Source organism: Balaenoptera physalus (genome assembly GCF_965194825.1).
Source record: "Balaenoptera physalus genome assembly, chromosome: 7".
NCBI lineage: Eukaryota > Metazoa > Chordata > Mammalia > Artiodactyla > Balaenopteridae > Balaenoptera > Balaenoptera physalus.
The window spans coordinates 51,190,264-51,217,557 of record NC_138886.1 but is presented as its reverse complement, the minus strand read 5'-3'; the positions used below and the strand labels follow the sequence as shown (position 1 = coordinate 51,217,557).

Below are 27,294 nucleotides of genomic sequence, written 5' to 3'. Positions count from 1 at the left end.
TATTTCTGATAAATATTAGGATTTTGTAAACTACTTATCTATAACCTCTTGTTGAGTATTGGGGTAGAATTAATGACTATCATACATCACATAGAACTTCCTGTTTTTTATTTTTACTATCACCCAAAAATTATGGCAGGAAGTTGTATATTTGGTTGCTGCTGATAAAATTTGGCTCTCAAAACTTTATTTTGTTTATTTTTATTTTTTGTTTTGTTAGGTTTTGAAGAAGGGAGATTCTATAATTTAGCTCAGGGTTTTTTAACCTTGGTACAAATGACATTTTGGGTTGAATAATTCTTTATTTTAGGAGGCTGTCTTGTGTATTGTAGGATGTTTAACAGAATCCCTGGCTTCTACCTACTACATGCCAGTAGCATTCATGTAGTTGAGATGACCAAAAATTTCTCCAGGCATTTGCCAAATATTCCCTGGGGAGAAAAATTACCCTGGGTTTAGAATCACTAATTAACTTCATTCTCTCGTCTTTACTCCCCCTGTTAAACACCTGCATCCAAATTTTAAGTAGTTCTTTCTTTTGTAGTCTGGTAAGTATTAAGCCAAAGATACACATCAGATTTAGAATAAAAGCTCTAATACACTCTTACAGTTCAACTTAATACTAGGCAAATGTTAACTATCGGACTTATAAGCTCTCCGAATAGAAATCAATGAATTTAAAAAAAGATTTATGTACAATGCTGGGAATTTTACTGAGTGAAAAAAATTAATACTTTAAAAAAATAACTTATTGTTTGGAGTAATTATACTCACAATAGATTTACTTTTCTCCTTCATTAATTAAAATCATGTTGTTAGCCAAGTAAGTGAAGAAAATTCTTATTGACAATTCAGTTGTTTCCTGTTTAGAAGACTGACACTCTCCAGTTCTAAGCTAAATAATTGTCATGGTAAAGTAATTTCCTTGAAAAGGACAGGCATTGATTCAGCCCCTCTTACTCACAAATCCTATTTCAGTCAAATTGGAAAACTATTAAGTTTTTGGGAAAAAATCAATAGATATCAGGAAACCATTAGATCTTGTGGCCCTTGCTATATCCTGCATGAGTAATCACTGTAAACTGCTGACAGGTATTTCATTGTTGACACAGAGTGATGCTTGGGAGACCACATCTCGTCAGGGTAGGTGGACGGCTTTAGACATTGGAATGAGTTCAGTTATCCTTGTTTTTCCCCAGGACTCATCCTTTTAGACAGCTCTGTCACTAACTGGACCTGTGATGCTTTGAAAAATCAAATTCTTTCTTTACTGTCAGTTTTCTTTTTTCTTGTGTTGTGGCATACTAATCAGGGTGTGTGGTTTGGTATTGAACCAGTTTCTGTCAAAAACAAGTTTTAATTTCTTATTTAGAAATTATTTTTTCTCAATTAAAAAAAATTTCTAAATTTTATATCAGTACTAATAAATAGTGTAAGGATTTATTAGTAAGGCCATAGAGTGTATAATTTTACTTTTATTCTTCTGTAAAACTTACAAGTAAATTTTAAAAAATTAAAAAAAAATTTTGGACAAGTGATTTTGGATTTATCTATGTTTTGCTTTGCTTTCCTTTAGGGAGATAATTATTTGTGAACTGTATGATTATTATATTCAGGAGAGAGAAAATAAAAATAAGACCTGTGTGCACACAGCCATTCTGCCCAAATTATTTGATATTATTTATTGGTAAATTATTATGGCATTGGTAAAAGCTTGATATTGGGTTTGTATGTAATAAGAGTTGGTTTTTTTTGTTTATTGAAGTAGAGAGAGGGGAAGAAATGGGTATAAAATAGTAAATGGTTCTATCACTGTAACTTCCTTAAGAAGATTGAAAACCCATATTTAATTCATATATGTGTTTGCCTGCTAATTCCATTGGGGCAAATTAAAACATTATGGATAGAATTTTGTTTCCTAGTTTGAAGAAATATTTTTATTTGATGAATATTATCATATATTTTCAGGTGCTGTAGCTTCTATGTTTTGGGTTGATGCTGAATTAGGGGTTGATATTTATCTTGATGGTAAGTTTAGAAATGAATTTTTAAAAAAATTTTCAAGTTAAATGTTAATGTTATGGTTAAGATCATTTTTGTTTATTCATATTATACTTTAAATTCCTTGTATTGGTACTCTTTTTAAGCTTGTTTAGTTTGATGATGAAATAAGTCTTTGTTCATACTGATTCTAAAGCCCCAGACAGTAGTAGAACTAGATATCAATCATAATCTCAGCTACCAGTTTAGTGCTTCCATTAAGGTTTTCCTTTTAAATACTATGTAGATTTTCTATATTCCCTGTTGTTTAATTTATGCACTTAGTATATATTAGAGCTTTTTATTTTAAATAACATATATAGTATGAGGATCAAATTTCTGCTTTCATTTTCCCTTAAAGATAAGAATGAAACAAAGCCCCCTACGCCTTGCTCTCTTTACCATAACACTTTTGGGCAATCTTATTCATAGACTTCATTTAAGACATATTAGAAACTTTCTGGATTAGGCAAATATGTTCCCTGCAACACCCCACACCTGATTCTTCACCTTTCTGTAGACCATATTTTTCATAGACTAAGGGGTGAACTTTAAGAATTTCTGAAGCTGGGCCTCATCATTTGGCCCTAATATATATGGAATGTAGCTGGTTAAATTCCTTAGGCGTCATCAAACTCATTCTGCTGTTGTCCTTTGAAAAAATTATTTAGCATATAAATTCAGAGACTGCCAAACTAATTGATCATTTGAAAACTTAGGTACATCTTAGATAAAACAGTTGTGAGTTAGATTGGTGAGAGATATTCTAAGATGCCTCAGATTTGTTAAGCAATAATTTAAATAAGAAAAGTCTTGATTTTGATTATGTGAAAATAAAGATACTGTCTTGTGTAATTTATCACATTCCACTTTATGTTATGAAATCTGTCTCATGTTTTGGATTGTAAGCTTTTTAAAGGCCAGAGAAATCTTATCTTCCTTTTTATTTGTTTGTTTAATTTTAAATATTTGTTTTTATTATGTCCCATCTAGTGCCTTAAAATAGTGCTAGGTTCATGTTTGAAATGCATCTGCTTACTAATGGAATTGAATTAAATTGCTGTGCTGGCAAGAGAAAAACCAGTATTTTATTGAGAGACATTTGTGAACTGAAATAGGCTAGTTTTAATTTTAATTCTTAAATTAAAGATGATTTAAAGATTTATTCCTTTGTAGGTATCATAACTGTTGTGGATTCAAAATATGGATTAAATGTAAGTTGAAAGATTGCTATGAGTTACTAATTATTTGTTAAGAGCTGGTTATATGGGGATTGATTTTATTATTTTTTCTATGTTTGTGACTGTTTGAAATATCCTTAACAAAAATATTTTTCTACTGTAAATATAAAAGATAGTACTTTTTAAAATGGCAGTAATATTATCAGAAACTGTGTGTGTTAAGCCAGTGAGTTACATTTTTAATTTAATATATCATATTTTGGAAGTTTAAAAAGCATGAAGAATAATAAAGCAAATACTTATGGTAAAAAAAAAATAGTTTTTTTTAAAGTATCCTGAACAATAGATGAAATTTATGTGTGTCTTTTAATTATTATTTTGTGTTTCTAAGTTAAATGTTTATTTTCTGCTTCTCTGGCTTGATGTGATAAAAGTTTGAAGTGTAATATTTTGTAATAAGGATAATACAGGATAAAGTTTGGGTATGTGTAACCCCTCACTAGGATTCAGCCCCAATGTTGATAAGCTTTTCTGTTTGATAGAGGAAATTGAGCTTGATAAAGCATATGAGAGCTTAGTTTTCTTGTTAAACTGCTGTCAGACACAAGCTGCAGATGACTGAGTTTTTAAAAAATATACTGCTTTCCCATATTTTGAAGAAATCAGAATTTATGCCTAGGTTTAGGGAGGAGAAACTCTCCTTTAAAAGGCATCTTGCTGTGAATGTTTTGCGACTAGCAAGGTCCGGAAATGCATTTAAATGAATTTCAGTTCACAAAATGCACTTAGTAAGATTTTAAAATGCATATTGCCGCATAAAGTAAAGTGGTGTTTCTCAACTTTCCAAGTGAAAAATTACTAGAGGCAGAAGAGAGTGAAATTATCCTCCATCTCCTGACCCAGTCTGGCGATATGAATAGTGCCCAAAGTAATCATTTCTTAGAAGTTCAAATTTAACGTTTAAAAATTCATGTCCATTTTGTATTCTACCCGACAACATATCTGAATTTCTTAATTTGAACAGGTTTGTTTTTCTTCCAAACCTTTAATTAGGATGGCGGGCTTGTCAAATGGTTACCAGTACCCCTTGATTGGCCCTTCAGTTCCCTCAGGGATAGAGCACCCTAATCTGAGAAGTTGGGAGATGAATCCTTTTTAGATGTTTAAGGCAAAATTTACTAATAGTCTTAAGAACCAGAGAAAGACCCCAGATATTACAGTTTTTACTCAGAAATATCCCAACTGTTCTGAAATCATGACATTTCTAGCAAAATGTTTACAGAGGAAGCAAAAAAAAAAAAAAAAAGTCAAATTCTTCACTCTGAATGTTTATTAAAGGGCATGTTTGAATCCATCTCCTATATAGATTTATTGCCAAATTTCGGTTATCTTCAGGATGGATAGTAGGATTTTTTTTTTTTTGATAGACTTACAGTACCAGACCCAAAATCAAACTCTTTATGTATTTATGATTATGGGAATAGTATTATATGTATATTTGGATGTGGAAAGGAGTTAAATAGAATCTACCCTGAGTGTGATAGAGGCCAAAAAAAACCCAAAGCAACATTCTGAATAATGCAGACACAGCAAACGTTTAACCCCCTCCCACCTTGATAAAACATCTTAAATTATTAAATCAATATACCTACACAAAACTGACATACTGTCAGGATAATGGAAACTTTAGATTTTCTACGTCAGGTGCCAAATAAATAACTTTTCCTTTATATGAAGGATTTGCCAACTTGTCTAATTCCTCTGGTTGCAAAGCTTGACCTCAGTAGCTGCTTGTGATTCAGAGAAGTCTGAGGCAGTACAAGTAATGACACTTGGATAATGGGCAGCAATTTAAGGGTGTCATGCTTCACAGAGCCAGCCCATCAGAAGTAAAGCTGAGAAATGGTACCTTGTGGCCAGCCAGCCAAATTGAAACTGAAGTGGTAATTGATATCACGGGCTATCACTCTAATGGGATTGTCACCCATTGATCTGAAATATTCATGTTTTAATCATGGGCAAAGAATTGGACAACTTCAAATGACAGCTCTCTATTCTCAGGACTTGACACCCAGGCTACTGACATTGTCCTTTTCAGTTCTGCAAAAGTGACAGCATTTAATGCAATAGAATCAATGAATGAAGTTACACAGAAAAGGTCAAGTCAGAGGTTTCTTTTTGGTTCTTCTGTTATATTGCACAAGCTGTTGAAACAATTCAGTCAGAAAACAGTTTGGCTTGGAAAAGACCAGAAAAATAAATAGACTGACATTATGCAATAATCTTTTCTTAAAAGCTAAAATAGTGTTAGATCTATAACCAATCCATTGGAAAGAAATAGCTGCTGCTTCTTTTTTTTTAAATGTCACTGACATCTTTGACACTAGATTTCTTTCCACTTTGGTCAACAACAGTGTTTTTTTCTTTCTTTCTTTCTTTTTATCGGTCCAGCTTGTTCCTATTTCTGCAGAAAAGCCCTTAATGAAGTTGTGTGCTACGATGGTGTTATTTCAAAGGATTCCTTTCTTTCTTATGCTGTGCTAAGTTAGAGGGTGGAACCTTAACCTTTTTGATATGTTGGATTAATTAGTACCAAAATTTTTCTGGTCTTTTTCTTGATATATAAGCAAAAGCCACAGTCTCTAAGCAGAGATGAGGAATCCGTTGGGGATACACACACACACACATAATATTTTGAAAAAAATTTTGCAAAAATTTTTCCTTCCTTGCCTGTACAGGTAAAATAGAATGTCACAATTTCCATTTTTTCACTTTGTAAATGGGAGTCATCTGACTTAATGACTAATGGTGTATTATGTGCTACTGGAGAATGTCCTTTTGAATAGCAGACATTGGTTTTAGTCTTTTTGCAAAGTTTGACTTGGGAAGGTAAGAAGTTGCATAAGGGAAATGGGCTGATATCCAGAGAAAATAAATGTTAGTGTGCATTTATTATTTGTTTATGTTTGTATAGCCTTCATATGTGCATAGAACAGGGACATTTATCTCTTCTGCTTTTTTATATGTTTTATTACATGTCATATTCTTAATAGAGTTGTACCTATTGGCAGGTTTTTATTTTGGGGAATTTTAACATGTTTTTATATTTGATACTTCTTGACTTCCTAGAGGTCATGAAATGTTAGTCCATCCCCATTAGCTTTGAGTGAAAATTTCTAATCTTCTGGAGATTAGATTAGATGCATTAAAAACATGAGTTACTTTGTGAAAATATTAATACTATTTTATTAGTTACATTTAGGTATGGATAGTCAAAAAAAAATCTCTAATTTTCTTACCATATCTTTTTTATACACCTCCAGCTCACAGCCAAAAAGTCCCAAATTCATATATAAATAAATCTTACAAAAGGTCAAAAATACAATATTTTGCTAATATTTCAAAAATTTAAAAGGAATTATTATAGGATCATTCAGAGACAGATACCTTGCTAAAAATACATCTTTACTAAACAGATTTACTGCTGAAAAGAAAGGGAGTTGTTGCTTCACGTTATGTAGAATTTTTCAGATAACAACATCCATGTATCTGTGTCAACAAATAGGAGGTGTTAACTAGAATTCATTCAATAAGTATTTGTTGAACCTGGGTGCCAGGTACTACTATTCCTGGGATGGTAATAGCCCTTATTCTCTAGAGGACGTAATGAAAGGATTTGTTATAGCCTCAGGCCAACAATAATTAGCAAAAATAGTAAACTTGGTCTTCTGACAGGAAACAATTTTTGATACAATATTCTTCAAGTTCTGTGATTTCCATAATTTCAGAGTGGGTCTGCAGTTGAATTTATAAGGTTGTACCTAAAGTGGAGATCAGTGCATCATTACTCTAGTTTTAGTTTAGGCTAGCTTCCCTAAAAATAGAATTTGGCAAACTTTTAGAAGAAAAGTTTTTCTCTATGGATTTTACCAAGACTATTAAATAAAATGATTACCAACTTGTTCTTAGGTCCCAAACTATCCAAATACCTTAATGATCTACCTCTTCATGAATTGTAAAACTGATTTGATGAAATAATTTTGAATATAATTTTTAGGTAATGTTATGCATATACTTTTATGCAGTTATTAACATTTGTGTAACGCTGTTTGCAAGACTGATTTTATATGACGTAAAAAGCTTTCACAAAGATTTAAAAATTATATTCATTTTCCTTCTTTTGAGCCCATTTTCATTTTTTAAAAATCACCCTATGGTAAGGTATCCCGTGATGGTGACAGTGTTAGATTTAGCTTCTTTTTTATAAATTGAGAATAGCCATTTCCCATAATCGTTATGAAGGCTAAATGAGATAGTGTTTGTAAAAGGATTTAATAATTTGTGGAGTTCAATTCAAATACAAAAAGTATTATATAATCAAATTGCCTCTGACATCAGTAGGCAGCTTTTTATTGTAACAGGAAACATCTATTGAGGGTTAAGGTAATGAAGGTGGAACATTTTTCAGAGAAGAACCTTATGACATTGGTGACTTTTGGAATATAAATAGGATTATGGAAAAATAATAACTACTTCCAGAGAGATCAAAACGACCTTGTGGGCTTCTAAGTCAACGTCAAAGTATTTTTTGGCACTAGCTTGACTCTGGCAGGGTGCAAACTAAACAGTTGCCCAGAGAGGCCAAATCGTTCAAGTGTGGGTTTCAAAATGATAACCTGCTTTATGCTGGGTGTAGGGCTGTGTCCTTCACACAGCTAATTTGTTTCTAGGGAATTGGAAGGGCCCAGTATGAGTTCATAGAGTGTATGGTTCTGGGGTGGGGGCTGGGGGGTGGGGTAGGATGGAGGAAAGTCTAGTAGACTTTTTAAAAGTACAATTTCAGTGGTTATGTCTTTTTTTTTAATAAGTAATAATGAATATTTAAAACAAAGACAGTTTTGTAAAAAGGAAATTGCCTAAAATCTGAACTATAATGTTCTGTGTTTTTATGACATTATTTAAATCTGGAGGGTTTTCCATTTATGAAAAAGAAGAGGTCGGGGGACAAAGTTTAAGCCCTCACACCTCACAGGTTCACTGTAGGGAAAAAATTACAGGTGAGGAAGAAAATGCGTTCCGATAGAAAAGTTAGTCCTGAATTTGGGTATTCAGTAATAGAATTTGTTGAAGTTTTTATTAGAGGCAAGAAAGGAGTCCCTAAAGTAAAATCCTTTGTGTTGACATTAGGTTGTGTGTTACACCACAGTAACTTTTGTTCAAACTTTGTTTTTATTTAGCATTTAGCAGAAGAAAAACCTGATGGCCTTATCAATGAAGCTTCTAGGTATTCATTTATTTAAAGTATATATTGATTACTGGCTAAATGGAAAAAGAAAATTATTGATATGAAAAACAAAACAAACTGAGAAACATAAAAACATAGTCAAGGAAGATCTTTTCTCTATTTAAAACTATATTATAGCATAAAGTGAGTGCTGAGCACAGGAGTTTTTTGTGAGGAACTTGGAAGATGTTCACATTTAAAAATATTTTCTTGTTCTCATACAATTTCTTTGGGATTGAAGAAATTGATTCAACTGTTCACTGTTACTTAGAGCAACAGAGGAATAAATATGGAAATAGTTGCAATTTGGCATTTAGAACTTTTTTGTTTAAATACCTGTATGTTCCTAATTGGGTTCTCTTTAGACTTATGCATATTTAAATTGGTTTGCCTACCCTAAGCATATTCTCGCTAATGGGAAAAGAGTTTTGGGATAGACAACAGTCACTAAATATGCTCTTGGGTTTAAAAGGGAGGTGTCCCTCCACCCCAAGATTTGCTACAGATGATCTTGACATTAATAGACTGCAAGCAGGTGATTGATTCCCTATCATTTTAGAATATGGTACTCTGTTGTTTTGTAATCCTGCCTGAACACTTCATTTGGTATATAGCTATGATTCACATTAGACTGAACTTAAATATTTTTGTAACTTTTTCCTTATTAAAATATGTTTGTTACAGAAAATATAAGCCAAATAGAAAATAGCAAAATGTTATAAAAGCCAAAAAAAAGTTAAATATAGAAGCCCTCCAATTTGAAGAGTGCAACTGTCTATATTTTGAGATGTGCACATTCAATCTTTATTCTTATGAAATTTACTTAAATAAAAATGGGGTTGTGATGTACATACTGTTGAAATCTGCTTTTCAGTGAACTGAAGTTGATTTATTTTTGAGAATTTGGTTGTTCTTTGAAATAATTAGCTATACCTTCAGGTAGCATAAAACCAGTATTGGGAACAAATAGTCTAGTGATTAAACTTTCCTGAAGAATTGAGGAAATTTTAAAGAATCCTCAGCTTTACTACTCCTGTTAATAGAAAATAGAGTTTCTAATTATAGTAAGCTATTTTGTTATCCAGCATCCTGTCAACTGGATTCTTTAACTTGAATTTCTGTAATAGTTTATCTGTTTTACAGAGAAAATAAATATTCGTAGTGATGAAGATAATTGTTCAAGATCCAAGTGTAATTTTTTTAATAAAAGTGTTCAATGTAGTATTAATGTTAAGTGAACTTGTTCTTTGTATTTCTTTGAAAATTATGGTAATTATTACGTGGAATATTTTAGTAAGTAGAGTGTCTTTGTTCCTACCACATTGGATATCAGAATCTTATGCATTTCTTTACAAAGAAAATCATGAGTTGAAAATCATCCTAATTGTAAACTATCCTTGATTGTAAACTTTTTGAGGCTTATCTTTATAGTTTCAGAGTAGCAAGTAAGAGCACTTAGTAAATATTTTTTGAATGAATAATATGAAATCTGAGTTTATATAGTGATGAATACAATTCATCCTTACTATTTGAAGGATGATAAATAGTTTAGGAGTAAATTAAATCATTACATAGAGTACTATATCCTTCTTAACCGCTAATTGATCTTGAGGAGGTGTTTCTTATTTATTTTTAATTTCTTAACATTTCTCTTGACATCTGTTATTTGTTTGCTACTTTAGGCAAGTTGCTTTGGCGGATATCATCATCCTCAATAAAACAGACTTGGTTTCAGAAGAGGATTTAAGCAAATTAAGAACAACTATTAGGTACAAGATTAGAAATGTTTGTTAAGTACCTACAAATTCAAAATGTGCTGTATGGAATATTTTTACCATGACTATTGCCCTGTAGAAATTTAAGGTTCAAGGTTGACTTGCTTCAAGTATCATTAGGGAATCACATATTTTGTTGTTGCCTAATTGACTGTTATGTAAATAGTGATATATAAAATTGTTCCCCATTGCTTACAGAATATACAGTTGAACCTTGAACAACACAGGGTTTGAACTGCCCAGGTCCACTTATATGTGGATTTTTTTCCAATAAACATAGTATCTGTGTTTTCATTTTACAGATCTTTAAGTTAACTAAGTATGGGGAAAAGTTTGTGTTCAATTAGAGATCATAATATGTGGAATTAAAAGAACTAGGGTTTGAGTCCTGATTCTGTTCAAACCCTTTCAGCTTCTTGCCCTTGGGTGAGTCATTTATCAATTCCTTTGTTTTTGAGGCAGAGATAGCAGTATGAGGATTTTCGAGGGTGAGGGGGCTTGGTGCCTCTAACCCCTAAGTTGTTCTGTGGTCAACTACAGTTCAAAGTTCATGGACTGATATTCAGGGTCTTCTGACTCCCTCCTCATTTTCTGTCTTCTCTTTGACTCTTCTTTCCCTACATGAAGTGCCCTAACTACCCAGGACGGTTTACTTATTTTCTCATGGAGGTATCTTACCAAATCCTTTGTTTACTCTTAATGTATTCTCAACTCTCACTCTGTCAATCCTTGAATTCCTTCTTTTTCTCTACTTTTCTAAGCTATTTTAGCCATTCTCTGGAACTCATCCCTTCCTCCCACCTCTTTCTCCCTCCCTCCTGCGAAGTCTTCCCTGTCTCAGGTAGTTTCACTTTTCCCTGAACCCTCATTGACTTTGGTCTTCCTTAACTGTCATCTAACCATGCCTGTTTTCCAGCTAGCTTTAATGTCTTCAGTGTCCGTGGCCAAGGCTGATCAACATAGGACAATATGAATGGTACTCAGATATGTGTTAAAAGATCCAACAGTCATTTGGACTTTTCAAATGAGGTTAGAGTTCAGGGACTTTTAATTATTTTGTAAGACCTAAACTAATAAAAGCCATCTACAGAGAAACGTTTGATAGGTTTTATTATTGGTCATCTTCAGTGTGTACAATATGCTGACATCAGATTTTGAGTTTGTCAGTGCCAGTTCATATAATATATATTATGAATTGAATCAGTAAAGGTAAGGCTCATTAGGATTTTGGCTGCAGTGGTTAATGATTGCAGAAGAAAGAATTCATATTTTTCTTCTTATTTGGCTTATTTTAGTAGTAATATCCTCTTAGACTTTACTATAAAAAGCTGTAAGAATGTCTCCATGTGGAGGGTAGGTAGTGCTGTGTAGTATTGAATAATGTTTAAAATCATGGACTTTGGAATCTGCGTTTGGTTTGAGGCATTGTTGGTAAGCTTCACACAGTGCCTGATACATAGTAAGTGCTCTGTTAGCTATTATTATCATTATTAGATTGTAGATTTTTTTCTTAGTTTACATAGTAATTTCCAGTTACAGTGAATAAAAAAATGAAAGAAATAGAAAGATGGTTGATAATTTTGAAAAGTCTAGAAAGATGAAAGTGGTGAATGGAGATTATTTCTTTCACCCCTTTTGACACTGCTCTCCTAAATTTTGTTTCTCTTTTCAAAATCCTATGCATCATTGTGATTGTAGAACAGGGAACATAATCTATGTCACAAACATTTTTGGCATAAAAAGAGAAATTGTTACTACTGGGCATTTCTATCCCCATACTGACTATGTAAGCTGGACCTCTAACACGAGCAGTATTGACATTAGCCAGCTTGTTGCCAGCCTGTACTGTATAGCAATACCAGAAAAGAATTTGACAAAGCACTTTGATAAATTACAGACCCTTTGGGCTTTTTACCCTCCATTGTACCTCAGACTTGCAACTTACTCAGGATTAGATTTGAAGAGTTGGAAGAAGATAAACATGTTTGAGAGGAAATAGCCTTCAGGTTATAGAGTACATTCAAAAGAGAAGATTAAGGGCTTCCCTGGTGGCGCAGTGGTTGAGAGTCTGCCTGCCAATGCAGGGGACACGGGTTCGAGCCCTGGTCTGGGAAGATCCCACATGCCGCGGAGCAACTGGGCCCGTGAGCCACAATTACTGAGCCTGTGCGTCTGGAGCCTGTGCTCCGCAACAAGAGAGGCCGCGATAATGAGAGGCCCGCGCACCGCGATGAAGAGTGGCCCCCGCTTGCCGCAACTAGAGAAAGCCCTCGCACAGAAACGAAGACCCAACACAGCCATAAATAAATAAAAAATTAAAAAAAAAAAAAAGAGAAGATTAAGAGTTTTGTGAATTAGTAGAGAGACTTGCCTCAGAATCATTGGGAAGCCTTACCCATGAGAACAAGCTTGAACAAATAGCACATATCTTCAGCAAGTAACCCTAAAGGCAGTGGAACTGATGATATAAATAGATGAGGTGTACAGTTTACTAAAAAGGATTTAATAAGTATTTTTGGCACCATACAAAGGGAGCCATATTTCATTATCTTTGTATCAGAAAGAGGAGGCCTGGCAGAGTAGGTAGAGATCCTAGCTAGAGAACTGAAGAGGTTATTCTATTAAAAAACTGGATGTGTGGCTGAATACTGAGGACAGGCTGGGGTCAAAGCCACTCGTAACTAGGTTTTTATATCTAGTGCGTGTATAGCCATCTCCACAATGTGTGTTGAGGAAAATTAGGTGTCATTTAAAAGTTTATCTGCTCATTTTAAGAATATTAGAATTACTGGCTATTTATGAATCATTTTTTCTAAAGTGAAGGGTCTTTATATAAATCACAAAGTAGCCCCTAGTCTGTCAGTTGTGCAGTAGATTTTTGCATATCATGTTTTAATGCATAAGTGGAATGTACCTGATTTATGACTAGAAGGAAAAACTAAACTATAAAAAATTTAAGTTTGTTTTTTATTGTTTATTGTTCTCTAGCTCTAGGATATATTTGTATATGCTTACTTCATGTTTTAGAAATAATGTGATGGAATGGTTTTTTAAAAAGTTAACATTTACTTTTTTACTTTCATCATTTTTATATTTATTTCAGATCAACAAATGGACTGGGAAAAATTTTAGAAACACAAAGATCAAGGTACTTTTAAAAGATGTTACTAATATTAACAATAAATTTTAGTTAATAAATATTAAGTAATTGATAACTATGTTTGATTCTAATATAAGGAAGATACATGTGCATTTAAAAAAAAATTAGGCCCAAAAGGTTGTTTTGAATGCTCTTTATAAATTATTTTGGCATATTTAGTTAATATATGGTAACTGAGGTCTTGTAACTAAGACCTCAGAGCCATGATTACACTGTGTAACTGTGCTTTTGCTTTAATGAGGAAGAAAACATAGGATTTTAAACCACTCAAGGAAGTAATTAATATAGAAATCTGAAAAAATATACTATTAGGAATCTTATCTTAATTTGAGATATTTAGATGGCTTTTTAATATTTTAAAAACTTTCTGAGCATTTAATAGTCGCAAAAATAATGTCATGTAAAAATACATGGAACCTTTACATTTAATTTCCTGATGCATTCTTTTTAAATATTTTGATTTTGATTTCCTATAGGTTCTTCTCTCTTTTTAATTTTGTTCATACAGATATGCCTTACTTTATAAAATAGATGTGTTCTTAAAACATCTGTAAAATGAATTTTTGTAGATTGAACTCTATTTTGCATTGAGTGCTATCATGATTTCAGAAAATTTCTGTACAGAGGTATTTTTGTTAAGCTTATTTTTTAGCAAGAATGGCTTAGCAGCTGATAGACCCAGCAACATGCAGCTAGAAGCTCTGAGGCTCACAGCTGGCAGTCTAGTGCTACCCAGTTCTCAATTCAGAGATTCTGTCCTCGGAAGTACAGCAAAGGCCTTAGTTGAGTGGCTTGTCTGCCATGGTAGAGATTAGAGGTGCTGACAGACTACCATAAGTGTTAGGCAGTAACAGCAGCAGCTGCTTATATGCATGTGAACAGCTGGGGAATTAATTTGGCATGCATTCTCAGAAGCCACTCTGCTGGTAGAGGTAGCAGAAGAATGCCCTTAGTGTTAAGTCCTCTATAAGCATATACCACATGTGCTCCCTTCATTTCAAATTCCAGTGTAGAAGGTCTGTGATAACCTAACTCATAACCATGAGCCATTCCTCAGTATATGTCTTCTTCCTGTTGCGTTACCATTTTCTTTCTTCTTAAATTTTCAGCTTTTTACAAAATGACACACAGACAACCACATAATGCTTAATTAAGTTTTTAAAAATCATACCCATAAATAGCTGTGGTTTTGTTGTAATAGCATTTCTTCAGTTTGTATTTACAAATATTGTAAATCAGTTTTTTTTGCCAGTACATCTGAGAATCTAGGAGCTTTCTGAAATAAAGAAAAAATTTTACTTTTCTTTCTTTCTTAAAAAAATTTTAATCTCTTAAGCATCTTGTGGTTGGCAAACGCTTACAAATGACAGTCAAATGACAGTCATAAAACTGCTATAAACGTGTAGAAAAGGCTTACCTTGAGTATTTAAGTTAAGGAATAAGAATGGCATAGTATGGTCTCATTGGTGAGACTTAAGTTGATTTTGAGGCAAATGGAAGTTCTGATGGACTTCAGGAGTGGAAGATTAGAAGAAGTGCCATTCTTATCTTTTCCAGACTTTTTTTTTAAATCTTGGAGATTAAGTGGACTGAATAGAGGAAAACCAAAGTCCAGTTGATCAATAATAAGTTAATCAATTCAGCAGTTTACTGATCATTCTACTAGTTGCTAGGCATTTCATGGCATGTTGAGGATTTAAGCAATGTATAAGGTAAAAACTCTGCCTTTAAGATTAGTCATTTGGGGGAGACAAGAAAACAAGCAAAAATCAATATATTAAATATTATCAATATAACAGTAATGTTAAATGCACAGGATCCTATAAGATCAGGAAGATAGAAGAACAACTATTCAACTCTTCTTGATGAAGAGTCAGAAAATTTTGACTGAGAAGGTTACCATTGACTTGAATCTTGAAGAATGAATAGGAGTTTTCCAGATGGACAAGAGTAGCAGTGGCTTTATTGACATAAGGAGGATTTTGTATTCCAGAACCTGTGAATATTTTAGAATGGCTAGAACACATTGTATTATGTTGAGGAGAGAAAAAGAGGTATGACTGTGGAGATGGAGAAATTACCACAAAGGGTCTTGAACACCATGACACGTGGTTTGGATTTTCTCCTGTAGGCAGCAAGGAATTAATGAAGGATTTTTTTTTTTTTTTTTTTTTTTTATGAAGGATTCTAAAAGCAGTATGACTCTTGGGAGATGGATTGAATGTGGTGCTATTCTCCAAGTTAGGAAATACAGGAAGGAGGGGCAACTTTGGGGTAGGGTAGTGATAGCATTGGGTTTGGTAAAGGGGATTAGTTCCGTTTTGTAAACATTGAGTTTGAGATGCCACTAGGGAGGGCATTTGGAAATTTAGCTCTAGAGTTCAAGACTTACTATTGGATGGTATCAACAACTCGTAGGTTTGGGGTGGTCTGGTGGCCCCTGTTTCTGACAGTCACTGAACTTTGAAAAGACACCTATATCTCTGGAGTAGTAGCTGAACTCCCCTCCCCTGAGACAGCCAGAGCCCTCTTCCTTTTTCATTCTCTTGTCCTTGGTCTTAAGCTACTTAAAGCAGTCTTTAGGCATACGGATAATTGAAAGCTCCTCATAGAGAAAAGATTAGGTACTCCTGGCATGGATAGTTCAAGAAATTAGGAGAAAAGATGAGCTTTGGAACTTTTTTCCTTCCCCTCTGTTTGCTTCATTCTCCCATTCAGTTTTTACATGATGGTAATAGTCTATTTTTTCTGTGTTAATGTTTTGGAAAAGATCCGATGTTTTTATCTCTGAGGGGGGAAGTTAAATAAAATTTGATGCCATGGAAATTAGTCTTCTAGTTATATGCCTTGGATGAGTGAAGGAATTTATTTTTGATGGTGGTACTAAAGTCCATGGCAACTTTCATCTGGAACCTTAGACTTTTTCCTCTTTTATTCTCCATTGAGAATCTGGTGAAATACAGTGAGAGACTTTGATATTTTATTATTCTCTGTAGAATTTAACCTGTATAGGTCTTTTGCTGATCCTATCTGTTTTGAAAATATCAAAAGAATCTGGGTACAAAGCAGAATTATTTCTAAATCTATGATATGTATTCTCAAGGACACTGTTGCAGTGAAAACTGTAGTGTATTTAGAAACTTCTGTTTCAAACTGACTTTTGGTATTCACACAGTTGACCTGAATTTTGATATTCACACAATTAGCATGTGTAAACTTTTTAAACTTTAAGCTATTTCCTAAGTTAAAGGTGATAAACTTGGTGGAAAACTTCATCCACTTGTCACCTGTCAGTATAAATATTTGCTCAACTGTGATGGTGTGAAAGGAAATAGGTTTAATGTTAAGGCTTTGGTCTCTTATGTAAATTGATATTCAAAAATTTCTTCATGGAACATTTACTTCTTTGCTTGATTATTTTCCTAATTCTGTTCATCTAGAATGTCCAGAATTTGAAATGTTACAGTCTGTTAACATAGAACTCTGGAGTATTCTTCTTTTAATAAGATGGGAATTTGTCTGCCCTGTGCAGGGAGAAGTGTTCACAATCTAACAGTATTGTTGCCACAAGTATGAATATATGGCAGACTGTTGAGAATGAACAAAGCAGACACAGCTGGTCAGCCCTAAGTTAAAGGGGATGGCTTTTACATGTTTTTGTATTTGAAAAAGTTTTGAATTTGCAAAGTTTTGTTTTCCTTGTGAGAAAATTTAATAAATGTTTGGCAAATCCCTGGAGTCTGATTTTGAGACTTAGTTATAGTTGTCATTTTCTTCAAACATTCCTTCATTATAGCTTTGATTATGGAGAAGTCACTGTCCTTTACTGTTTCATAGGCTGACGTAAAATTTGGAACTCAGTCACTGGTCTTTATAAATTTACTTTTATGTATTTAGACCAAACCTAATGCTAATTGTGATATAATCTCTTCTGATTTTAATCTCTGCTTTCCTAATAAATAAGGCTTAATTACCACCAAATAATTATAATAGAAATAATGTTTATTCAGACAGAGCACTAACTGGGAAGTTTCAGTCTATATGCAACCCCATCTGAAGGAAATGAAATCAAACCACATTCTTTAGATGTAGGTAAGGGTCCTAGAGTGAATATTTATACATTGATTGTTTGACTCCTCATATTCTTATGATACTACCTGTTGTATCATGAAAGCAGGGAGGTGGAGTAAAAGAAATACAGAAATTCCAGAGATAATGTACATGTACTACTGTGTTATTTCCATTTGTTCAATTTCCCTCATTTCATCTTTTGAGTAATAAACTGCTGCTTTTGAAAAGTTCCAGTTCTTTAACTGATTTTTTTTTTGTTATAAAAATATAGTTTGAAAAGCTCAAATTTTCAGGAATGAAAAGATAATTGAAGGCTAAAACAAACCAAAAAAACCACTACAATTTATTGAAGCAATAACCAAGTAATTTTCTGCCTTGGTCTTAAACCATTTATTCAATTTTTAAATTTTTATGTATAAATTCCATAAAAATTTTTTTATAACAGCTTTTTGTTCCTTGCCTGTAATTTTATTTCTCCCAAAATAGTATATACTGATTAACATTTATGTCTACATTTCTAGCAGAATAGAGATTTTTTTTTCTTGATTAATTGAATATATTTTACAGAAATTAATGCTTCACAATGGTTTTCTTCCTTTTAGAGTTGATCTCTCAAGTATATTAGATCTTCATGCCTTTGACAGTCTCTCTGGAATAAGGTATGTTTCCTGTATTTTGGTCACTTTTATTATAATGTACTTTTTATTCCACAGTTATAGGAGTTACAGGAATGATTTACACAGGTGCACATTTGATTTATGCTTCCTGTCATTTCTTTGGGATACAAGACCATTCCTAATGATTACATTCTTGAAAGTTTTGCTAAATGTATGTTTGGAAATCACATGTATTCTCCTACAGAAATTATAGTGTAAATGGTAGTTAACTTTAGAAACTTATTGTTAACATTTCTTTACCAACCACTATGTGTAATTCTTTCCATGAGAAAATGCATGAAATACATAGAAAATTTTAGTTTGGCGTGTTCCCACAGATACTCCTTTTCCCATAGTGATGGATCAGTTTCCTGCCTCTTTCCCCAGAGAGAATCCTTTTGATAGGGAAAGAAGAACAAATTGTTTTTCCCTGGACATCGATATCTTTTTTTTTTTAAATCAGCCTTACCCATTTTTAAGTGTGCAGTTCAGTAGTGTTAAGTATATTCACATTGTTTGCAGTGGATCTACAGAACTTTTCTCATCTTTCAAAACTGAAACTCTATACCAATCAGATGACAGCTCCTGGTGTTCCCCTCCCTGCAGCCCCTGGTAACCACCATTCTGTTATCTGTTTCTAAGAATTTGATTACTTTAGATACCTCAAATAAGTGAAATCATACAGTATTTGTCTTATTGTGACTGGCTTATTTCACATAGTTCTCAAGTTTCATCCATTTTGTAACATGTGACAACATTGTCTTCCTTTTTAAAGGCTAAATAATATTCCATTTTATGTATATACCATTTTTTCTTTATCCATTTATTCACTGATGGACATTTAGGTTGCTTCTTCCTCTTGGCTATTGTGAATAATTCTGCTATGAACATGGGTTGGGTGTGCAAATCTCTCTTCAAGATCCTGCTTTAAATTCTTTTGGATATATGCCCAGAAGTGAGATTGCTGGATCATATGGTAATTCTGTTTTTAATATTTTGAGGAATCACCATATTGTTTTCCATAGCAGCTGCACCATTTTACATTCCCACAAACAGTGCACAAGTGTTCCAGTTTTTCCACATCCTTGCCAACACTTGTTATTTTCTGTTGTTTTTGGTAGTAGCTGTCCCAAGGGATGTGAGGTGATAGCTCACTGTGGTTTTGATTTGCATTTCTCTAACAATTAGATATTGTGCATCTTTTCATTTACTTGTTGGCCATTTGTATATTATCTTTGGAAAAATGTCTGTTCAAGTACTTTCCCCATATTTTAGTTGGATTATTTGTTTTTTGTTGTTGTTGTGGCTGAATTGTAGGTGTTCTTAAATAATCTAGGTATTAACCCCTCATCAGATACATGATTTGCAAATATTTTCTCCCATTTCCTCTGAAGTAAGATGAGTCATAACACCCTTATGTGAAAGGTAACCTCTCTACACCCAGAGGAAAAGAGCATCCTATCTCTGAAGACAAAGGGAGACACAAGAGGAATCTGAAGGCATAGGCCTCTCTGAGTTTCCCCTAGTTTACTACACTTGGCTCATCCTCTGTCCTATCATATCTTTCTGTGGCTTTTCACTCTTCATCAAACCTAGCACAAAAACACTCAGGTTTAACCATTTCTTCAGGTCTTCATTTCCCTATGAAGGTTCCTTTGTCAAATAAAACCTTTATTAAATAAATGTATATGCTTTTCTCTTGTTAATCTTCCTCAGTCTAATTTTCAGACCCAGCCAGGGACTTAAGAGGTAGAGGAAAACTTTTTCCTTCCCTGTGGAAGTTGTAGGCAGTCATTGTCCAACATTAAATATTGAACACAGGGAAAGAACATAGAATTTTTCAAACATTTTCTAAGGTAATTTCATTCCACACTTACTGTGTTAGTGACACTTAAAGAAGCAGCTGTTTAAGGTGAAGCCTTGTTCTGGATACGCCTCTGCATAACTTTTCTTTGTGCTTAGATGCTCAACAAGAGAATCCTTTCCTGAGCAACCAGCTGGGAAGGATTTAATTTGACACTTTCCCTATTAAGACCCCCCAAGGAGACTCATTCCCTCCAACAGTTCCTACAAGCCTTTTCTCTTTCCTAAACTTGCTGTTACTAATTTACCCCTCACTGTTCTTCAAGGCAAAACATCTGCAAGGTTTTAAGTCCTTTTCCTCCTCCCGACCTACCCCCATCAGTCTCTAAAGGTATGCTGCAGTCGTTATGGTTATAATTTATGGCATATTGATCTTTTGCTCTTTCCGTATCAGAACAATGCATTTTTAGGATTCTGACCTTTTGTTTTCTCTCAACTACTGGTAACTGACTGTATAGAAGGCTTACATTTATGGATACTGTTTTTTTTTTTTTTAAGCAGATATATTCAAGGGAAAACATTGATAAAGGAAAAATTTACCCTTCTAATTTTCTTTAGGTTCCAGCATTATTTTCATCTGAGGAAGCATGTGGAGAGTTGATGAAATTTTGAGCAATTGTAAAATGCTTATGTGTATTTTCCTAGGCCTGTATTAGATCTTTTGGAAATAAAAAAGAAATTTATTTAACATATTTAACCACACCAAATAGTGTTGCTAAAGGTTAGTTTTTATCTCTGTTATGTGTATATGTATGTATGTAAATGTATATACATTTTTAAGAAAAGTTTTTAAACAGTCTGCCAGTGTTTGTCTATTAGAATATGTAAACAGCATGTAAAATTGGAGCTGTGTAATAGATTCAGTTGTGGAAAGTCTCTCCCTTGTTTAGCTTTGTATCTCTCAGTAATATATAAGGTTAAATCAGAAGTGTATTGACCTCTGAATTTATAATCAGTTATTCTTAGTTTGCAGAGAAAACTTCAAAATGTGCGAACAACACAACCTCACCTTGATCAGGTAAAAAAATCTTTAAAAAATGTTTTTAAAGTATCTCTTTAACTAAATTGTTCTGTTTAGGATTGTTTTATTAGAATTCTTTTTTATAAAGCATTTTTGAACTATTTTGATAGTTTTCAGAATTTAAATGCTTTTGAGGTATCTAATCTAGTTTCTTAATACGTAATAGGAGTTCATCAAACCAGAGTTATTTAGAATCTTAGAAAATCATGCTTTTTAGCTTCTCCATTCCACAGGTAGGTCAGTCAACATATTTTGATTAGTTCTTCTGAAGGGAATTACTATATAAAAGCAGCCTGGGGGTTCTTTATGCAGCCTATTTTTAACTATATTTAACTAACTGATTAAGGAAAAGTCTAGTACAGGCATCCATGGCTAATTTAAATAAAAATTGACTTTGGTTTCACCTTCAGATAGCACTGTAAATTTGAACTCCTTAAGGTGTTTTTCATGCTCTAAAACCATAATTCCTGAGGTAAATATTGAAGATGCTAGGAACAAAGAAAGTATATTTTCACTGTAACCATCTTTCTTTTAAGCAAGTTGTGGATGGTGGAGCTTAAGGGTAACTTCTTAAAACACGGTGAAAAAGGGGCATATGAGTGAGCAGTGTGCCTGGCATTCTCTCCTTTATCTTGAGACTGTTACTTATTTTTTGAGTCATTAATTGTAATAGGGCCAAGATAATAGCATACTTGTTCATTTGTCTTCATTTTGGCTCATATTTATGGAAGCTATACTACCATGTTTGTGGCATTTTTCTCTGAGAAACTTTTAATAGAATAGGCATCTTCATTTATCTATTTTATTGAAGTGTAATTGACCTACAGTGTTATTACAGAATAAGATATTACTAGTTTCAGGTGTACAATGTAATGATTCAGTATTTTTATGCATTACGAAATGATCACCATGGTAAGTCTAGTTACCATCTGTCACCATACAAAGTTGCTTCACTATTATTGACTATATTCCCTCTGCTGTACATTACATCCCCGTGACTTATTTATTTTACAATTTGGAAGTTTGTATCTCTTAGTCTCCTTCACCTGTTTTGCCTATCCCCCTGCCCCCTTCCCTTTGGCAGCTACCAGTTTGTTCTCTGTTATCTATGAGTCTGTTTCTGTTTTACTATGTATGCTTGTTTGTTTTGCTTTTTAGTTTCTACATATAAGTGAAATCATAAGATATTTGTCTTTCTCTGTGTGATTTATTTTACTTAGCATAATACTTGTAGGCCCATCCATACTGTCACAAATGGCAAGATTTCAGTCTTTTTGTGGCTGAGTAATAGTCCATTGTGTGTATACACACACACACACACATACACACACACACACACAACACGTACCACATCTTCTTTATGCATTCATCAATCGGTGAACACTTAGGTTGTTTCCATATCTTGGCTATTGTAAATACATAATGCTTCAATGAACATTGGGGGGGGCATATATATTTTCAAATTAGTGTTTTCATTTTCTTTGGATAAATACCCAGAAGTGGAATTGTTGGATTGTATGGTAGTCCTATTTTTAATTTTTTGAGGAAGCTTCATTATTGTTTTCCATAGTGGCTATACCAATTTTCATTCCTACCAACAGTGCATGAGAGTTCCCTTTTCTCTACATCTCCACCAACACTTATTATTTGTTGTCTTTTTGAGAATAGCCATTTTGACAGGTGTGAGGTCATATCTCATTGTGGTTGATTTGCTTTTCCCTGATGCTTTGTGATATTGAACATCTTTTCATGTGTCTGTTGGCCATCTGTATGTCTTGGAAAAATGTCTGTTCATATCTTCTGCCCATTTTTTAATCAGATTGTTTGGGTTTTTTGTGATACTGAATTGTGTGATTTCATTGTATATTTTGGATATTAATCATGTATTAGACAAATCAGTTGCAAATATCTTCTCCCATTCAGTAGGTTGCCTTTTCATTTTACTGATGGTTTCGTTTGCTGTGCAAAAACTTTTTGGTTTGATGTAGTCACAGTAGTTTATTTTTGCTTTAGTTGCTCTTATCTGAGGAAACAGATCCAAGAAAATATTGCTAAGACCTATGTCAGAGTGTAGTGCTTCTGTTTTCTTCTAGGAGTTTTTTGGTTTCAGTTCTTACATTTAAGTCTTTAATCCATTTCAAGTGTATTTTTTATACAGTTTAAGAAAGTGGTCTAGTTTCATTCTTTTCCATGTAGCTGTCCTGTTTTCCTAGTACCATTTACTGAAGAGACTGTCTTTTCCTCATTGTATATTCTTGCCTCCTTTGTCGTAGATTAATTGACCACATGAGTGTGGGTTTATTTCTGGTCTCTGTATCCTATTTCAATGATCTGTGTGTCTGTTTATGTGCCAGTACCATACGGTTTAGATTACTATAGCTTTATAGTGTAGTTTGAAATCAAGGAGTGTGATACCTCCATCTTTGTTCTTTCTCAAGATTGCTTTGGCTTTTTGGGTCTTTTCTGGTTCTATACAAATTTTAGGATCATTTGTTCTAGTTTTGTAAAAAAATGCCAAGGGTATTTTGATAGGGATTGCATTGAATCTGTAGATTGCTTTGGGTGGTATGGACATTTTAACAATATTAATTCTTGTAATCTGTGAGCACAGTATATCTTACTTATCTTTCAAATGAGTGAATGAGAGAAGTTACAAGTCCCTAGAGGTAGAATTTTTAGAAAAATTCTTTATGATACTCAGTATTAGTCATAAAGAAGAAGTTGAAGCACATCACAATCTTCTAGGTGAAGGACATCATACTAGGAGTCGTAAGGAGTAGAAGATGAAGAATATGTAGTATTTACTTTCAAGAACCTTTATCATGGCCATTATCTGTACCCACAGTACCTTGAATGTACCCCTGTCGTGGCATTTATAATGTTTTGTAGTTTGGGTTGAAGTGCTTTTCCCTTACGGTAGTCTATAAATTCCTAAATATACATTCCTCATTGCTTAGCACAGGATGTGGTATATGGTGGATGCTCAGTGAAGAATGAAAAGCTGTGACTCTCAAATGGAGATGTAGGTCAGAATCACTTGTGGGCTTTTAAAAAATATTGGACATTCAGTGGTCCCCATCTCTCACATCTCCAGGAGTAGACCTTGGGTATGTGCAAATTAATGTGTATGTATATTTTTATCATTTTATTATGGAAATTTTCAAAGATATACAAAAGTAGAGAGAATATTAAAATGAATCAATCCCCTGTGCAGATGACCCAGTTGCAATGGCTTTTACCATTTTGCCGATTTTATTTTATCCATCTTCCTAACATTTCTTTTGCTGGAGTGTTTTAAAAAAATTTTTAATAGAAAATTTCAAGCATAAATAAAAGTGGAATAGTATAATGAATCTGCAAATACCCATCACCTTTGCTGGTATGTATTAAAGCAAATCCCAGACATTACGTTATTTCACCAGTAAATAGGGCATGTCTATTTTTTTAAAAAAAGCTCTGCAGGAGATTCTGATGCACTTTCCTGCTTTAGATGTATAAACATAGGGCAGAGTATAATATAATATTGCAGACCAAGGACTATGGGTTTCAGAAGCATGAACAGTCTCGTTTGGTTTAGTGGATCTGAAGCTTCATGAAAGATAGTTTTTTCTTTTTTCTTTTTTTTTTTAACATACAGTAAAGCATACAGGTTTTTAGAGTACAAGTCAATGTATCTTTACTTACATTTGTGCCTATATAGCTGTCCATATGTACACATGAACACATATCTCTGTAATTCTCACTCAGATCAAGATAAAGATTTCCAAAACGGTTAAGAGAGTTCCCTTGTGTCCCTTCCCAGTTGGTAACCCTTCTTCTTCCAAAGATGTAACTGCTATTCTGATTTATATGCCAAAAAGTAGCCTTAAACTAGGAGGTTTTTTTGTTTTTTGTATTTTTTTAGACTGGAAGAAATAAGGGAAAGAGCAACCCAGATCTTTAAAAGTGGGAAAGTGACAGTGCTCTAGAAGAGCAGTATTCTAGTGCAGAAGTCCTGATGGATGCTCGGTATTGGAATCCTGACCTAAGGTATTAGGCTTTGATTTGCCAGACAAGGAGAACTCATGCTCTGCTATTGGACAGTGTCCGGTGAGCTGGATTGGAGTGTGGAGTCAGGAGACCAAGCAGGAAGATATTGCAGAAGTCCAGATACCCTGTGATGAGGGCCTGATCCATGCTGGTTACAGTGAGAATGGAAATGGTATAAAACGAGCACAGGTAGGCTTGCATGAATAGCCTTAGTAACTGATGGTGAGCAGTAAGGAGAGAGAGAAGTGATGGGAAACAAGCCTAGATTGACAAGAGGAACCTAGAAATAGGGAAATTTAGAAGGCAAACTGATTTGGATGAAAACACCAAATATTTAGCTATGTACCTGATGGCAGGAGATCACAGCAGAGGTGATACAAGGAAAGAGGAGCAGAGGAGTGGAGTGTGGAGACAGAGGTTTCGTGTTTAAGCATGATAGTGGGCTTAGTTTTCCAGATGAAAAAATATATAGAAATTATTGCATATTAGTTATTGTTTGCAAAAGAGTAGAAAACTGAGGGAAATAACCTGGTAGGTTAAAGAAAAAACAGACCAAACTACAAAAATTTGGGAGTTACTCCTAAATTTTATTTTAGGGGCAGTACCTTATTTTGCTTCAGTTTTCTGAATTATTGCCTCAGGTTTCTGCTTCTTTCTGTGTCTGGGGAAAGGAGAGTTAATTTTAGGTTGAAAATAAAAATTTTAGGTTCAAAAAGAAGTCTGAAATGGGTATTACCTAGGACTTATTATGTATGTCATTACAGTTTTATCACTGAGTGATGTTTAATGCACTTCTCTATTTTTCATGGATTTCTTGGTCATCCTGATAAAGAGGACCTGGGTTTGGAAGGTGGTAAGGTAGATGAGAAAACCCAGGTGGCATTCTATGTATACTTATTAGTAGAGCCAGTTGTGAACTATGCGTTGTGACCCTTATCTTCTGCACTGGGCATTTATGGGTTTCATCTTCTTTAGGGTTTGTCTAATATGAGAAGAGTTTATTGGTACAGAAATACATCTAGTTCTAAAAGTATCTCTCCCTCCTTGAGCCCCGTGATGCATTGTCTTAATTTTTTAAACCATTTTTAAAATTTCACATTGGAGTTAATTGTACCCCTTAGAGATATTGTCATATCTCTAACTTGGCAAAAGCAAAAATCATTCCTGATACAAAATTCTTTAAGCTAAGAATAAGACAATATTGAGTCCTATACTGAGACATTCCCAACATTAAAAGCCAAGTTATCCAACTTGAATAAAATACATTTTAAGCATTTTTGAAAGTTGAATTACTACTGTCTTTTGAAACTGACAAGTTATGTTTCATTTGGCAACCTTTTGCTGTATATTTTGATATGCTATATGACTTGCTATACATTTTGTATGGATTTTTAAGTATTATTTGTTAAGATATGTGGTTCTAGACAGTTATGCAAAGCTGTGCATTAGTGTGTTCGTCCTGCCTGTTTTAAAGCTTGGTTTCAGCATGTTGTTATCCAAGGTGGTGTTTGTGCTTTTATTGTGTTATGCTTAGCCCTTGTGTATTTTTATCATTAATTTTGAAATTTTGGGTTACTGTGGCAAACAGGTTTGGATTTTAATTATGTGCTCAGCTAGAGGAAATCTTAAGCTTCTGATTCCTTAGAGTGGACAGTGAGAGGTTTATCAAGATCAGGAGGAAAATAAATCTCAGAGTTAACATTCTATAAATGTTGATGTCAACCTTCTAAAACCAAAGATGACATTATATTATCATTCTCATCTCTAGGAACTCTTCTTCCCTTGGTACATGTTTGGTCAGAGATAAACTGAATCTTTTAATTTATATTTATTTTTCCCAGAAAATGTTTGCATTTGAGTTTTATTCCTTGCACTGGGTAGTTTATTTTTTCTGAGCCTCATCTTCCCCAATTTATAAAATGGAAATAATTCTCTTAATCCACAGGATTGTTGTCATGGGTAAATGAAAAGATGAAATAAAGTGACCCAGGCAAAAGTACCTCGTTCATTACATAGTTGATACGCTCTCTATATTACCCTCCCTCTTAGTGCTGAGAATCTTGTAAAGAATGAATTAAACAATGAGTATCCTTTCATAAGAGTTTCTCTGTGTAAATACTAAGCCATTGACTAACTCTGCAGAATATAGAACATGAAGTTGCTGATACCAAAAATCAGCAAATATAGTGAAAAAGACATACCTAATATAGTTGT

At 33.7% G+C, this 27,294-nt stretch overlaps 1 protein-coding gene across 2 annotated transcripts in view; it reads left to right on the top strand.

The window, feature by feature from the left end:
• LOC309664918 (zinc-regulated GTPase metalloprotein activator 1A) overlaps positions 1–27,294 on the top strand; it is a 43,757-nt gene that overhangs the window by 11,288 nt on the left and 5,175 nt on the right. For both annotated transcript variants that reach the window (XM_082471067.1, XM_082471068.1), the window contains 7 exons: positions 1,969–2,028; positions 3,217–3,254; positions 8,459–8,505; positions 10,188–10,274; positions 13,384–13,428; positions 18,114–18,170; positions 20,997–21,048. In XM_082471067.1, the coding sequence (XP_082327193.1) occupies positions 1,969–2,028; positions 3,217–3,254; positions 8,459–8,505; positions 10,188–10,274; positions 13,384–13,428; positions 18,114–18,170; positions 20,997–21,048 (386 nt within the window). The remainder of the gene's footprint in view (positions 1–1,968; positions 2,029–3,216; positions 3,255–8,458; positions 8,506–10,187; positions 10,275–13,383; positions 13,429–18,113; positions 18,171–20,996; positions 21,049–27,294) is intronic.